Below are 15,730 nucleotides of genomic sequence, written 5' to 3'. Positions count from 1 at the left end.
AGGGATCAGCTGATATTCAAGGTTTTGATGCTCCTTAGATCTGGAATCATTTCCTAAATGAAAGAATAAATAGCTTTTTTTTTAGACGACAGAAAAAAAAGTTACGTTAGTGTCTATACTATTACTTTCATTAGTAAATCAAAATTCTGTGAATATGCAAATTAGAAATCCTACGCGCACCCGCCTCTTTCGCCTCTAAACTACGTGTTACGTGGCCTATATTTGCATACTGGAATCTGATTGGCCCGTATGTTTTATGATGCTTTAACACTTGCCTGCGAACACAATTCAGCAAAATCACTGCAGTAGTACTTTAACCGATATATAGTGTGCAATATTAACAACAATTTACTGTAATCATCTTTATTTTAAAGTCTGTGTGCTTATGATATTCATGTGAGACTCATCCAGTAGTAATAATTTCATGATGAACACCTGTTTGTACAACACTTATTTATTAAGAAAGGATCCAGTTACACAGAGTACAAAATCCATAAAATATTTCTTATCAATGTAAAGTTTAAAAAAAAAAAAAAAAAAAAAAAACCCAACAAATAAAACAGAGCTTTGCCAGAGTACACTGATAATCACGCACATTCTTTGTATCAGCGCTGAAAGACAAGAAGAAGTCATTTAATTTCTTATTTATTTTCTATACAATAATATAGTATCTTAGTGTGAAATGCATGATTGTCAATATTAATGATCGTTTTTTGAGCCTGGGACGTGCAGTGATCTTTGGGTACATTGATTCACATCGATTCATGAGAAATCATGAAAATGAAAAAGATCCAGTGAGAAGTAATAAGCATCGCGCAGTACAAGTAACAGATGAAAGTCTTTGACTAAAACCGTGTGAAATATCACTGTGACAACACGCAGCTGCCAAAAAGCCATTAAAAAAAATGTGAGAAGCAAAAAAAAGTTCTGAAATCATACAGATTCTTATAAATAATGCATAAACCATAAATCAGCGCCGAGTCACATTTTGTAATGAAGCATCATATTTTCTGCTATTTATCACTATAAAACATTTAGGAAGTTTTACACTCATACTCTGGCAGGGATGTTGGACAAGTATTCTGTAACCCGGTATTTTCCAGAAAACATATTTCATATTCTTACTGATGTGTGGAGAAAAATACAATACAATTGTCTAATGTTGAAGGAATAATATTTGAGGTTTAAATATGCTGTAAAAATATAATATACTAATATATTATCTCATACATAATTGTAGTAGAATCTTAAGCTATTTCCTCCCATTTCTTCCCTCAAGTCAAGTCAAACAAACGAAACATTGCATTGCACTCAACATAAAATCACCAAAAGTATGTGGACACGCCTCCTAATGATTGGCAGCGGAATGGGTCGTACTGAAGAGCTGAGTGACTTTCTACAGGACGCCGGATTAACGTCTATGGTTTGGGGATTGGGATGTCCGACAAGCTCGTATAGGTGTCCACATACTTTTGACCACAAATGCACTATCCATATGTGTTTAATGCTCAAAATATTTGTGTGTCGTGTCATCATGCCAAGACCTAAAGGGTTCTTTAAGGCCTTCAGAAAAAATGGTTGTGGATGCCTATGAATGAGTCTGGCAAGGGATTTAAAAAGATCTCCAAATTATTTGAAATACATCATTCAACAGTAAGGAAAATTATCTACAAATAACGCAGATTTCAAACGACTGGCCATCCCGGCCAATTCAGCCCAAGAGCATACCGTCTGATGCAAAAAGAAGTCTCCAAGAACCCCAACATTTCATCACAGGATCTGCTAGTAAATCTTGCAACTGCTAGTGTCAAAGTGCATGCTGCTACAATCAGAAAGAGATTGTACAAATGTGACCTTTTGGAATAATGTTCTCTGGACAGATGGCTCGAAGATAGAGTTGTTTGGCCACAGTAACAGCAGATATGTTTGGCGCAGAGAAAAGACAGCTTTTCAGGAGAAGCACCTCATACCGAATGTGAAGCACGGTGGTGGAAATGTTATGGTTTGGGGTCGCTTCGCTGCCTCAGGGACTGAACAGCTTGCATTTATTGATTCAACCATGAATTCTGCATCATATCAAAGAGTGCTTGAGATAATGTGAGGCCATCTGTCTGAAAGTTGAACCGAAAGTGGACCTTTCAACAGGAAAATGATCCGAAGCACACTAGCAAATCCACCAAGGAATGTCTCAGAAAGAAGAAATGGCAGGTTATGAAATGTCCTAGTCAAAGCCCGGATTTGAATCCCATTGAAATGTTGTGGGTCAGAGCAAAGAATACTGTATGGAAGAGTGGTCAAAAATCCCAGCAAGCCTGGTGGACAGTTATGCAAAACGCCTACAAGTGGTTAATTCTGCTAAAGGGGGCAGTACTAGCTTCTGAGGCCAAGTGTGTACTTACTTTTCCTACAGAAGAATCTCACTATATCTATTGATATTTCCGTTGAATAAATGATTGAAAAAGCAAATTTTCCCGTTTTTGTTCAAGCATATCAACTTCATTAACAGGCGCTGTTTCGAAGATGATCAAACGTTTGCTTGTCCAAATACATCAAATAAGCCAACAATTTTCATGGGGTGTACTTATTTTTTCACGACTGTATATCGACCATTTAGTTGAACTGAACATCATTTTTTGCAATAACAACACCACTCTAAAATAAGGCATCAATTTGGCAACAGCTGTGACTTTTGCAGCAAAAGAACCAGGCTCTGCATCTACTGATTATTATTATTACTGAAACGGATTATTAATTGTGTAACAACTGAAACCAGAAATGACCAGGACGTGCAGCAGTGCATGTAAACATTAATGACAGTTGTGTCACTCAGCGAGCTGGATGTACCCGTGTTCAGGGAAGGGAAAGGGCTTTGGCCAGTCGAACCCAGAACCAGGACTGTGTACACGGCCTGGTGTAGTCACACACGGTCAGGAAACGCAGAATGCTGGGAAAGGGCTTCTTCATGGGCTTGTAGACCACAGGAATCAGCCGTTTGGTCCGAGCCCCTGTGTAGAAAGGTCAAAACACCACGTCAAAGCATGGCAGGAAGTGGTAAGCGGCCACAGGAAGTTATCATGAGGCCCATATTTCTATTTTAAAGAAAAATACTTAAGATTGTGAGATAAAAAATGTTGCAAAGCCCTATAGGTGAAAAACTGTAGCAGCGGTGTCTCGGTGTGTGTTTATTTCAAAACACATCAACAATCAGGCAAAACTGATATTTATAAACAGACCTGGGCAAAGACTGAGGGCGAATTTAGTCTGGAAGTCACAAGCATCGCTGTCCAGGTAATCATCAGAAATGACGACCACCATCCTCTTGCACCTAAAAAACAAACCGTCAGGATCTCATCACGTCTCATCCATTTTTACTAAAGTCATTAACCATCAACCAAACGAGTTCAAAGTCTAGAGCCTGGAGATGAAGCCAAGCCTCGTAAGCATCGGAGCCTTGCCTTATCTCGATGAGCTCGCTGGTGATGGTCCACACACACGTCCCGGGCAGGACGTCACGGTCAAACACGCACAGCTTCAGGTTGTAGTCGGTCTGCTCCAGCTGTCTGATCATCTCATGGACAAACTGGAAGTCGTTCTGACAGTAGCAAATGAAAGCGTCGAACATCTCCGGCACGTGACCTGAACACGAGACCAGGACACAATACACAATTTCTATCACAATATCGGAACTGGATTATTTCCCACAGAGTCTTCCCCCAAAATTGATCATAAGAGTGTTTTATCAGAGGAAACCACTATCTAAGTCCTACACAGTCTACACAAACAAACAAACAAATAAATAAATAAAATCACAGAACTGTGCTGAAATTACACACCATCATTTACAGTGATGCCTCGATCCTGGTGCCCGCTGTCAACCTCGGGCACCTGAACAGGAAGCTCCTTTTGCCTCTCTAAATACTTCCTGCAGTCGTCATCTGCACACAAAAACGGAGACGTATCTTTATTATGCTGTTGAGACAGAAATTAGCACTCGTTAACATGGCTGCCACGTCAAGATCCCAGAGAATCCGAGCGAGAAACACCGGCGCATTCTGAACCACTCGAACCAGCCACGTCTGGCACCAAAAAGGTCACATTTTCCTCGCTCCGACGTCTGACGTGAACGGCTACGTTTACGTGCACATCAAATTCCATTTAAGGTCTACGTTCACGTTGCAGCCATATTCCGAATACGGAATAATGTTCGGAATTTTCCTGTATACACCATTGTCCCAAGTACGCCCGGGTTACCTAGCCTACACCTAAACGTATGTTAGCACCCACAATTCCTTGTGTACCGATCGTGCGCATGTATCTCCTTTCAGTGGATTTTCTGAATACGGTGTTTACATGCAACAAATTTCCGATTAAAACGGGCGTGTTCCAGGGCTGAGAATCGGAATTTGCGGAATCGGGAAATCGTTTTAAAGTGCACCTATTATGATTTTTTGAATATTACCTTTCATGTAGTATGTTATAGAGCTGTTTGTGAATGTAAAAACATCTGCAAAGTTTCAAAACTCTAAGCGCACGACAAATGGAGTTATCGACTCCCAAAAAACAGGAACCGATTCTGAACAGCTGAAACGAGTCGTTAGTGATTCCAGACTTTACTTCCTGTACTAACCTACGTAGATTTGTAACAAAAAGCCCCGCCTCTGGTCTTCATCGGTTGCTTGCTGACAGCGGTAAACCAATCACAACAGACTGGGACATCTAACCAATCAGAGCAGAGTATGCTCTCTGAAAGGAGGCGTTTAGAACGAATACTTTAACGAGTCGTTTTGGACACTGGGGGGGAAATTAAAGTGTTTTTAGACCTCGGATGCACGTGAATCTCTCGTATGAGACCTTTAAAACAAAATTAGGCACGTTTCAAAACCATAACCGGTGCACTTTAAATCTGAATCGGACTGCTGCGTTTACCGGCGTGACTCGATACTTATTAGAATATCGACAAAATAAATACGAAAGAATTAAGATGAATGAGTTCAAATGAAATCCAAATATAAACGTAGTCAATGTTAACATGAAGTTGTGCACGATTTAATGCATTGCACTGGATGACTGGATAATGGCATGAATGTGAGTGGATGTTCCTAATAAAATGGTCAAATCAAATTTGCATATCACAATCATTTGTGATTTATTTGTAAACAAATGACTATCCTGAACAGTATGTGAATCATTGAATCTGTTGATTCAGGATATGTGTGTACATATTTTAATATAGTGTATATGGGTTTTTTTTACGTCATAAAACTACGAGACTTTGTATTTATGAATTGCAGTCCTATGCATGAATAAAAGTAAGTAAAAGTTGACCTATAAGTTGCTGCAGGTCTAAGATGATGTCTTTCCTCTCTGCCTGCTCCAGGAAGGACAGCAGTTTGCCCACCGTGGCCCCAGCTCGGGTCTGCCATTCCTCCAGCAGCTTCCGGGTGGGGTTCTCTCTCTTCTCGTAGTTTTTAATCTCCAGGTAGGTGAACTCCATTTTCTCGGCGATTTCGGTCCAGTCTGCTGCCACCGTGTTCGTGGGGTTTAAATACAAAGCCAGTCTTTTTCTCACGCTGTAGTTCAGAGCGATGGCTGGAATCGACTCGTAGTCAATGCATGAAGATGAACTCTCCGACATGATGCGTCACAAACAAGTGTATCAAACTTTTTGGTTTTTTTTTTTTAATTAAGAACTTCCCTTACGGTGGTAAAAACCGACAAATTGCTACTTTTAACTCATTTCAGACAACAATGTAAATAAAAATAAAAAAGACTAAGCTGAATAAACGGCGTACATACTTTATTGGCTTACTAAGTTTATCTCCAGGAAAGAGGAAATAATCGTGAATGTCATCATCAGTGACGTTTCTCAAACAGCCAATCACACGCCGAGTCGGTCTCGCGTCATCTCAATACCGGAAATAACTTCCCACCCATGTCCATTTCAGGCATTTTTTTTCTTTCACACCTGTTTCTAGATATTTATGGTCTGTTAAAGATTTTAAAGACGTTTAAAATGTTCACTTAGCAACAGGTTTATAAATAAATATGTTAAATCATCCATCCATCTTCTACCGCTTACTCCTTTTCAGGGTTACGGGGAACCTGGAGCCTATCCCAGGGAGCATCGGGCACAAGGCGGGGTACACCCTGGACAGGGTGCCAGTCCATAGCAGGGCACAATCACACACACACATACACACACACACACACACACACACACACACACACACACACACACACACACACTACGGACACTTTAGATACACCAATCAGCCTACCATGCATGTCTTTGGACTGGGGGAGGAAACCGGAGTACCCGGAGGAAACCCCTGCAGCACAGGGAGAACATGCAAACTCCATACACACATGGCCCCGGCGGGACTCAGGTTAAATCATGGTTTAAACTAAAAACATGTCCCTTTTTTTTTTTTAAAATCAGGCTAAGCTGGCGGTAGCGTGCGGCTAACATTAACTAGAGCGTCTGTTACAGGAAGTAAACATTTCCTTCAATGTTAATCGGGTTGTTGCTGTTTTTACAGAAATGAACATCATCTGCGTCAGTCAGTTAGACGGCACACCAGGAACTTGACAGGCGAGATTCCCCGGATGAATGAACAGCCTCTGATTTGGCCACACCCACACTGATCCATGGGATATGTAGTTGTTTTTGTTTGTTTGTTTTTAGTTAAAGGACTACAAACAAAAACTTAGATTTCTCCGTCTTGTGCCAGTTTACTTTCTGTAGGCCTCATTCTTCTCTCTTGAAAATGCAAGCTTTCTTTTTTTCAGTTCTGGCCCGTACAATACTTAAAACTTAGACGCCTTGTGTAGTCAACTCCATTTCGCCCCTGGTTGTGACCTTCTTGCTTACATTTTCAAAAAGTATCAAAATCTGGTATATTCCATCCATCCCTCCACCCATCCATTTTCCATACCGCTTATCCTACACAGGGTCACGGGGAGCCTGGAGCCTATCCCAGGGATCTTGGGGTACATGGGTGAGGACACCCTGGACGGAGTGCCAACCCATCGCAGGGCACAATCGCATATCCATTCACACACTACGGACAATTTGGAAATGCCAATCAACCTACATGCATGTCTTTAGAATGTGTGAGGAAACTGGAGTACCCAGAGGAAACCACAGAAGCATGGGGAGAACATGCAAACTTCATGCACACAAGGTGGATGTGGGATTCAAACCACTAAGCCACCGTGCATCCCCCCCCCCCCCCCCCCCCCCAGTATATTCATAAAGTCTAAATATAATTTTACATTGAACTGATTCATCATGGAGAGTTACTGTTCATGAAATGAATCTGTTTACACTTATTGTTTACCAAAACTGAAGAACTTTCCTGAATGATGAAGCACAAAATGGCGTACTTTTCATCACAGCCCTTTAGGTTCTGCTTTTAAACACGTACTGTTCTACTCGACTCATAAAGAAGCCCTTTATAAAATACACTATTATTTAACAAGTCAAGTGAAATATAGCCCTGAGGTCTAACCTCCATTCAGAAAAAAAAAGAGAAGCATTTATTCTTTTAAATAAATATAAATTCTCCTATTTTACATCACATCCAATACAGGAATAGATTAAGCATTAACATGCTTCTTCTCTTCTCTTTTCTTGTAAATAGAGACCAGAAATAGGCTGCCACAACTTCTCACTTCTCTAAACCTGCCTGCAGAGAGACAGAGACAGAGAGAGACAGACAGAGAGAGAGACAGACATAGAGAGAGAGAGGGACAGAGACAGACAGAAAGAGAGACAGACAGAGTGAGACAGACAGAGAGAGGGACAGAGAGAGAGGGACAGAGAGACAGACAGAAAGAGAGACAGACAGACAGAAAGAGAGAGAGAGAGGGACAGAGAGAGACAGACAGAGAGACAGATAGACAGAGAGAGAGGGACAGAGACAGAGAGAGGGAGGGACAAAAAAAGACCCGAAACATCTCACCCCACGTGCAACGAATCCAGAACAAACGGAAGCTTCACTTTCCGAACCAAATGAGAGAAAAAAGAGAACGCGTGAGAGAAAGCGCTCATTCTCTGGCACTAAATGGTGTTCTGCTGTTCCACACTTTCACAATGTCATCTCAAAACACACAAGCATAATTAATACATTATAATTATAATTATAATTAATAATAATTACACAGCCTCGAGGCTTACTCTAAATATTACATCACTAAAGTTAAATGAAGTCTTCTGAGACGTTTCCTGCAACTATGATTAGTGAAAAACTAAAAGGAGGTGACTGACAGTAGGATGTTGGGGCACCGTGGCTCAGTGGCTGGCATGTTTGCCAAACACCTCTAAAAAAAAAACTCTGTTGGGGCGGTAATTAAGTCAGAAAAGCACAAACAACAGCAGATTATTATATATTTTTTTTAAATAACATGCTAATAATTACACTAATCATCTCATTCATCATCATAGTATAAATCAAGGAAGAACGGAGCTCTGAGGGAAGTGGAAAAAATCCACACGCCCTTCTCAACTGAAGTATTCGCTTTCCATTTTTTAGTCATAAGATTTCCACAGCTGTTCAAATTTCCCCTCGAATAATAACGTTTAACACAGCGTACTGTGTGTCATGGGTTAAATCACTTGACGTGTAATAGCATTCTGTTCAACATCACAATCAAAAAAATAAAAACGTACTGAATCACAACATGTCGCATTATTATTTCCATACTGCAGTTTATCATGAAAAGAAAGAAAGGATCAAATATGAAGTCTCCCATCGTCTGAAGTTCAATAAATTACAAACCACTTGCTTATTTATTTATTTATTTATTTATTTATTTAAATCTTTCCTTTATTTATTCCAATGTACAAAATCACTTTCAGAATAAATGTTTTCTGGTTTTATCATAAAGGCAATAAAGAATTGTTCATTCCTAGCCTCCTTCAAAAACCTTGGAGGTCATTTCATCATTTACTCAGAAAAAAAAACAAAACAAAAATCCAGCTCTACAAGTTCCGGTAATATCATGACTTAAGTATTTGGAATATAATAAAACATCTTGTAAAAAGTGCAGTACAATCTGTACAATGCTTACGGAAAACGTAGACACCCTTTCATGAGGTTCGGTTCAGATTTTCCAATCTGGCACTTGGTCAAACGGTTGAAGTGGCAGAATTTTAACACTGTTTTCTAAAGCAAACCTCAGATACATCCACGTTTCTCTTCCTTCTATTTTCTTCCTAACGTGTGTAAGGCACAGACGTCGTCGGAGTGTATCAGGTGTTTCATACCTGTCCTGGTACATCATCATTATTATTATTACTTTTTTACATTAAAGGTCAAGTTTGTCGTGTTGAAAAGTGCCTCTATATCTGTAATAATCACACAAATGAAAACGATTTCAAAGATACTTTGGACAAAATGTGTGAGATTATTATGCAACAGATTTGGCTAGATTAATTATTTTAAGCTTACACTTTTCTGACCCAGAGATTTCTGGCTTTAGCCCCGCCCCCACCCTCAAAAAACGATCATCTCAGATGCACCACTATTACCTAGGAGGTTTACACAGAAAAAGAAAACCCAATAGGTGTATATATAGTTTCAGCACAGGGGTGGGGGTTGTTTACGGTATGACACGAAGTCTTGCTAATGTTTTCATTGCAGTTATAATTTCCCTCACAGGCAGCACCATGAAAAATTACAAACCGCCGCTTTAATTTTTTAAGAATTTTACGTTTAAACTTAAAGTCCTTTGCCGTATAATCAATGGAAAATGTTTAAACCCCAGGCTCAGGCTTTGCTGATTTTCAAAGGTGTCTAGCTTCCTATAAGCTCTGTACTTACAATACAATCTTTATCACCTTAGCAAGTCTGTATGTCCAAAAAAATATATATAATACAGCATCACTCACGGTCTTTAACAAGGACGAATGAACGCACCATTAAAAACAACTGTGGTCATTTCCATCATTTTAAAAAAATAATAATAATAAAAAAGAAAACGGTATAGCTCCTACGGAGAAGGCACAGGTCACGGTGACCAATAAACTGGAGGACATTGTGCGTCTGTATAGAAACAAAAAAAAGTACTGCAGCGACAAATCTTTCTGATTCCTACAAAACACTGATGACGGAATCTTCACTGAAGGATGTCAAGCCTCTTTTTCTTTATTTTAAAAACAAAAACTTCCTAATAATACCACATTTCCTCTGGTATAATACGATTACGGGAGAAAGGGGTGTGAATAATTATGATATGCTCCTTGCACAAACCATTATAATGGTTGTTTTTTTTTTTTGATACGTTACGGTCACTAATTATGACAATAAATGCCATAACACTGGCACAAAGGTGCTAAGATAAAAATATAGCTGCGAGCAGTGATTAAGGGGTCCAAGCACTTCACAACAGACTAAGTTTAAAGCAAGTATTTTTCAGCATTTTCAGGTAATGGACTCAGACAGCCTACGTGTATAATAGCAATTATAGTTATTGTGAAAAACAGGTGACATCCTGCAGCACTGCACAAGGAAATGACTGACTGTTAAATGCTATTATACCTCCATACCAATATCGCTCCAGTCAGACCCATAATTGTAATAATTGTAAAAACAGACCTAACCTCCAGATATAGCTGCGTACTGTATGCGAATGTGCTCTTTGGTTGTTTCCGACGATGAGACTACGCTCAGGTCTGAATAAACGACTGAACCTATGAGGAACACCGATGATTCAGTCACGCTTTAGTATTCCTCGGTACTATTGCTTAGATGCAGTAAGCATTCTCGTGTTCAAATAATACAAACATCAGCATACAAACTCTGACACATATTTATAAAAAATAAGCTTCTTCAAATCTCAGCTGAGTATCCCGCACATCTAAACGCGCGACCACGACAGCGATTGAAATACGAGCACTTCCGAACGTCGAATAACGGAACGTCCTGTTAACCTTATACCATGTATTAAAAAAAAAAAAAAAAAGTAAAAAATAATAATCCATGATCATTATTAGCTGAGAGCACGGCGCGGACTCGCGTGGAAGAAACGCACATCTGGTCCTCTGGAGTTACCTGTTTTGGTCGTCGTACAAATGCGGCTCGGTGTCCTTTCCCCCCCTTGGTTAGATTCTAACCATCACACAGTGAGCTTAAGAGAAATTACTCAAAGAGTATCTTACAGTATCGATTTGCTCCAGGCCGTTGGTGCGGACTCGAAATCAACGACAATAAATTCATTATGAACAAATTTCACCTGGGGGGAGGGGGAGGAGTTGATTTGGATATACAGTATTAAAGGCAGTAAACATGTATTCTGTTGCATTTCTACCTACCAAGCCATATTTATTGGCTGAGAGCCTTAAAACGAACTCTTATTCACGATGGTTGACGATCTGCAAACCCGACATCTTAATCTTGAATATTTGCGCCATGTGTTTAAAGGAGAACTCCGTTATTTTTCAATGTAATTTCTATGTATGTATTACCACTGTAGTGTGTGTGTGTGTGTGTGTGTGTGTGTGTGAGATTACCTCAAACAACATGTTACCTTGTACTGAGAAAAAAAAGAAAGAAAAAAAAATCCCCACCAGAACAACTGTTTACTCAGAACTCACTTATAAACACTCGGAAACACTCCAGTCAAAGGAGTTAAACTAAATTTAAACTCTAAATATATATATTTTGTCCTTACTACAATGCGAGTACTTTTACAGACAGAATAATTTACGGTTATGCGAATAATCTGGAAGTGCTTCTTACTGTGCCGCTCTACACCACGGGAATATAAACGGGAGCACGCTGAAATGACATTATGTTCGCGATGTTCAGAATTTCAAGGTGTGCAAACAATTCAAACGAGCTCGAATACATTGCGAGACGGGTTTTTTTTTGTTTGTTTTCTCGGAATCAATTGACTCACGTTTGCGGTGCGAGACGAGTTAATTAATGACAAAGACGGTTCGTTTTTTTCGTAAGGGTTTTCACCTGTCTTTACCAAAGGGTGCCAATAATTATTGATCTGACGGTATGGTTCATATTTTAAACGCATATTTGTGGAAATCAACAACCTTGCTTAGGCTTCCTTTAATAAGAGTTCGGAGTAAACGGGTTTTTTTTTTTCTCAATTCCCAGTACAGGGAAACGTGTCTGACGTTCTATGCAGACGGGATTCGTTTTCCGTAAACGCACGTATTAAACCGGATAATCGGTCTGTATATAGTCTGTATATATATAGATTGTGGCAGTTAGGACCGATTCGCATGGGATAAATCAAAGATGCACGCATGATTGTCAAGTGTGCTACATACGCATCATTTTAATACAAGCTGATTGCTCTGACTATCATTGTTAGGTCTTGTTGTAGGGGGCGTGGCCAGGAGTAACGCGTGTGATTATTAGACAGTCCCTCCAGGATTTTGCGATCGCAGAAATGAACGCAAAATCAAGGAAACTCTGCAATATTCGCAGGAGTTTCTTTTTTATATTCTGGGCCAAGATGTGTTATTTCTACCGGTCATACCCTGATATTAATTATATTATCCGCATGTAAAAGTAATCCAATCTGAATAGGGTTTACGTCCGAGTTTGTAATCACATATACGCAACAGATGGCTAGAGAACTTCACCCGTTATTAATCCAATCCAAGCATAGAGCTGAGCAAGCTGAGGGTTAAGAGTCCAGTCGTGGCTCTCTCACAACCTCACAACCTTCTAGCCACTATCGCTAATGAATCAGTGAGAGACCAGCGGTCCTCACAAACCTCATTCTTACATGGCGGATAAAACCCAATTAGCTTGGCTGAAAAGATAAATAAATCTAATCCAAGCCAATCCTAAACCTTCCCTTTGTCTACTTTATTATTCGTGCAATGCCAATTAGACACGTCACTATTTGTGTTTGAATGGCATTGTAAACAACAGCTTCTTAGTGCTATGTGTGTTCTGTGTTTGTGTGTGTGTGTGTACAGTGGGAGTGTCTGAGATACACAGCCCTTGCTGAGGAGTCTGCTTTGTTCTGAGTGAGCTGGAACACGGGCGCCGGGTTCCCCCGGTCCAAGGCAGAGTGGTGATCATTAGTGGGCAGGAGTGGACTGGCACAGGGGGCGTCTCCGGGCATTTCAGTCTCCGGAGCGAATCAGAAGCTGCCCTGGACGAACGGGTGACTGAGCAGCACCTCTGCAGTGGGACGCCATTTCTCCTCCACGAAGACCTGCCGTAGGAAATCCCGGCACGCGTCCGATACGCCCTCGGGCAGATTGGGCTTTGTGGGCTGGGTGGCGATTTTAAAGATGGCCGCCATCGCTTCGTATTCGGCCCACGGCGGCTTCTGGGTGAGCATCTCCACCACCGTGCAAGCTACACTCCTGAGAGGAAACAGACACAAAGCTTTAGTTTTGCTGTTGTGTGATGGGTTTGTTGTGTTTCAGAATTTACTGCTGCGTTTTGCTGTATTTCAAAATGACTGAGATGTGCTCTTGTTATCTTGTTTTTGAATCTGTTCTCGTGTTTTTGGGTTTTGTTTTTCTGTTTGTTGACATTTTGCATTCGCACAAAAAAATTCAGCTTTGGAATGGTGCTACATAAAGAAAATGCAACATTATTATTATTATTTAAGAAGTTAATATTCTTGCTATTAACTAAAAAAAAGCTAAATATGACTCAAACATAATTTAATTAACGTTTATATATATATATATGTATATATTTAATTTATATAAATAAAATAATAACAACAATAATAATAATAGAACTAGTAGTAATAGCGATGTTCTGAGATACATTATGTGATGATTAATAACCACTGGTACGTCACTGACTATCCCAATCATTCACCAACAAAAAGTTAACGCTGTTAATGAATCTGTTTGTCTATATGTATAATATTCAGTAATGATCAAGGTAAAAGTTGCAGGTTAAAGGTCATTACCAGACGTCGGCTTTGCGGCCGTAACCCTCTCCGTTGATCACTTCAGGACTCATCCAGTAGGGGGTGCCAGTGACTGATTTAATGCCTGTGCCTGACATGCAGATGGTCTGAATGCGTTTGCTGGCGCCGAAGTCTCCCAGCTTCACGTTTCCGGAGGAGTCCCTCAGAATGTTAGCACCTGAATGTGAAACACACACACACACACACACACACACACACAAGACAAGAGTGTATCATCAGTGTTATTAGACCATATTTAGTTTTGTATTATAGCTACAAGCCTTATGTAGCAGAATCAGGTTCAGTCACAGTGGAACTATAATCCCATAATCTCTCTCAGCTGTCAATCACAGCAACACTAGACAAATCCTGCAGAGCTGGCTGCTAAGTAGGAATGCTATTAAGTTATAAGGCGGCCATCTTGAACAAACGGAATATCCTTTCCCTTAATATGCAGTCTGATATCATTCCAAGTACCGGATTCCAATTCCCAAAGTTCGGCCTGGAATGCTGCAGCGAGACACGTTAACATCTGCTTCCACGCACTCATGTATGTCCGAGACGGCGACTCAATCGAATGATTAATTCGCGTAGAACTATTTGGGTTTAAGATTCTATTACGTGGAGTCTGAGACGTGCTGTGTTCTCTTCCCACGCCGCCATTCGGACTTGTTTTCCGTTGGACTGGCGTGCATGTTGCCTGTGAGATTTGTGCTTGTTTGGGCAGTGACTAATTCGCACCAGCCACAAGATCCTCCACACCCTGACCGTGTAGCCAAACCGACGACAGAATGCACAGAGAGAAAGAAAGAAAGGGGGGGAACTGTGTACTGTACCTCGTTCTCTTTTCTCTGCGTCAGCTGATATTTCCACAGGATTTGGGTTTTTGTTTTTTTTAATGGGGACGTGAAAGTCCGGCTCGCTCAGACATAAATCAATTAAACGCCCGAGGTTTAATCTTGGCACACATGCTGCCTGATATCTCTGCACGAGAAGGTGCACGCTTATCCGGTGTGTAATGGAAGCAATGCAAGCATGGTCTGGGGGAGAAATGTGATTTATGTGGTTGTCCACTGAAAAAAAGGAAGGAGTCTGATGAGTCTGGGGTGAAGCAATGCAGGGTTTCTCTTTTTCCTGCTTCTTTTCGCCAGAGCTAAAAACAGCACTGTTGTCTGATGCAAGAGAACGCCAGACGAAAGTTATTTCCCCTAATATCCGACACTGAGCAGTTAAGAGGTGTGTTCTTAGCATATGGCTGTATATGATATGATACGCCAGGGAACTTCCCACTTCATATCGTAACACGATATATTTATGAAGCGGTGGTGCCTCAGGTTTTTACGGTTCAGTGCAAGTGGACGGAAGTTTCTGGATTCAGATCACAGCTCTGACACACCTTTCCCACCAACACTGTACTGGTGCCGATGCTGATGCTGACGCCTGGCCAGGGATCGGTTCTCATTTTCACCACTTAGAAGCTAATTAGTTGCAGGATTTTTCCAGTGAATAGCATAAAAAAAAGAACAACAACCCTGAAGGACACGTGTTGCACTTCTGGCTTAGAGAAGCTGCCGAATTGAATCCATGAGCCTCTAGACATGGCACGAAGATGGAGAAATCAGCTACAAGCAGAATGAGAAATACATGATTGCATGACTTTAGTAAGTGTGGTCTTGTTTAGCTCACATTCAGTTCGTTGCACTTGACAGAAAACGGATGCTTCTTTCTCTGACAACTGATTTGTGCTTGTAGTAAAAGAATTTTAGTGGTCATGTGGCTCGAGTTGTCATGGTGTTGAAACGTCACGCTATATCAAAGCCCC

The 15,730-nt window shown here is 40.6% G+C and overlaps 2 protein-coding genes across 4 annotated transcripts in view; both read right to left on the bottom strand.

Annotated features, from left to right (window-relative positions):
* Positions 1–438: 438 nt before the first annotated feature.
* Positions 439–5,820, bottom strand: myd88 (MYD88 innate immune signal transduction adaptor). 2 transcript variants are annotated; one of them, NM_001200278.1, is given in 6 exon segments: positions 439–611; positions 2,845–3,005; positions 3,234–3,325; positions 3,456–3,636; positions 3,834–3,935; positions 5,326–5,796. In NM_001200278.1, coding segments are annotated over 5 exon segments (840 nt in total). In that variant the 5' UTR covers positions 5,636–5,796; the 3' UTR covers positions 439–611; positions 2,845–2,850.
* A 2,967-nt stretch (positions 5,821–8,787) lies between these two features.
* map3k22 (mitogen-activated protein kinase kinase kinase 22) overlaps positions 8,788–15,730 on the bottom strand; it is a 61,268-nt gene continuing 54,325 nt past the window's right edge. For both annotated transcript variants that reach the window (XM_017453063.3, XM_017453064.3), the window contains 2 exons: positions 13,909–14,086; positions 8,788–13,345 (listed from right to left, as the gene is read on the bottom strand). In XM_017453063.3, coding sequence (XP_017308552.1) covers positions 13,117–13,345; positions 13,909–14,086 — 407 coding nt within the window. In that variant the 3' untranslated portion in view covers positions 8,788–13,116. The remainder of the gene's footprint in view (positions 13,346–13,908; positions 14,087–15,730) is intronic.

The sequence above is a fragment of the Ictalurus punctatus genome, chromosome 23 (assembly GCF_001660625.3).
Source record: "Ictalurus punctatus breed USDA103 chromosome 23, Coco_2.0, whole genome shotgun sequence".
Lineage (NCBI taxonomy): Eukaryota > Metazoa > Chordata > Actinopteri > Siluriformes > Ictaluridae > Ictalurus > Ictalurus punctatus.
Note: the sequence above shows the minus strand (reverse complement) of the source record. Positions and strands in the feature narration are given on the sequence as shown.

Excerpts from the sequence above, each read along its gene's own strand:
- myd88 (XM_017452597.3), bottom strand. The coding sequence starts at position 5,635 with ATGTCGGAGAGTTCATCTTCATGCATTGACTACGAGTCGATTCCAGCC. Across the intron at positions 3,326-3,455 it reads AGCGAGCTCATCGAGATAAG|GTGCAAGAGGATGGTGGTCG; the intron begins GCAAGGCTCCGA and ends TTTGTTTTTTAG. Across the intron at positions 3,006-3,233 it reads CGCCCTCAGTCTTTGCCCAG|GGGCTCGGACCAAACGGCTG; the intron begins GTCTGTTTATAA and ends CTTTCTACACAG.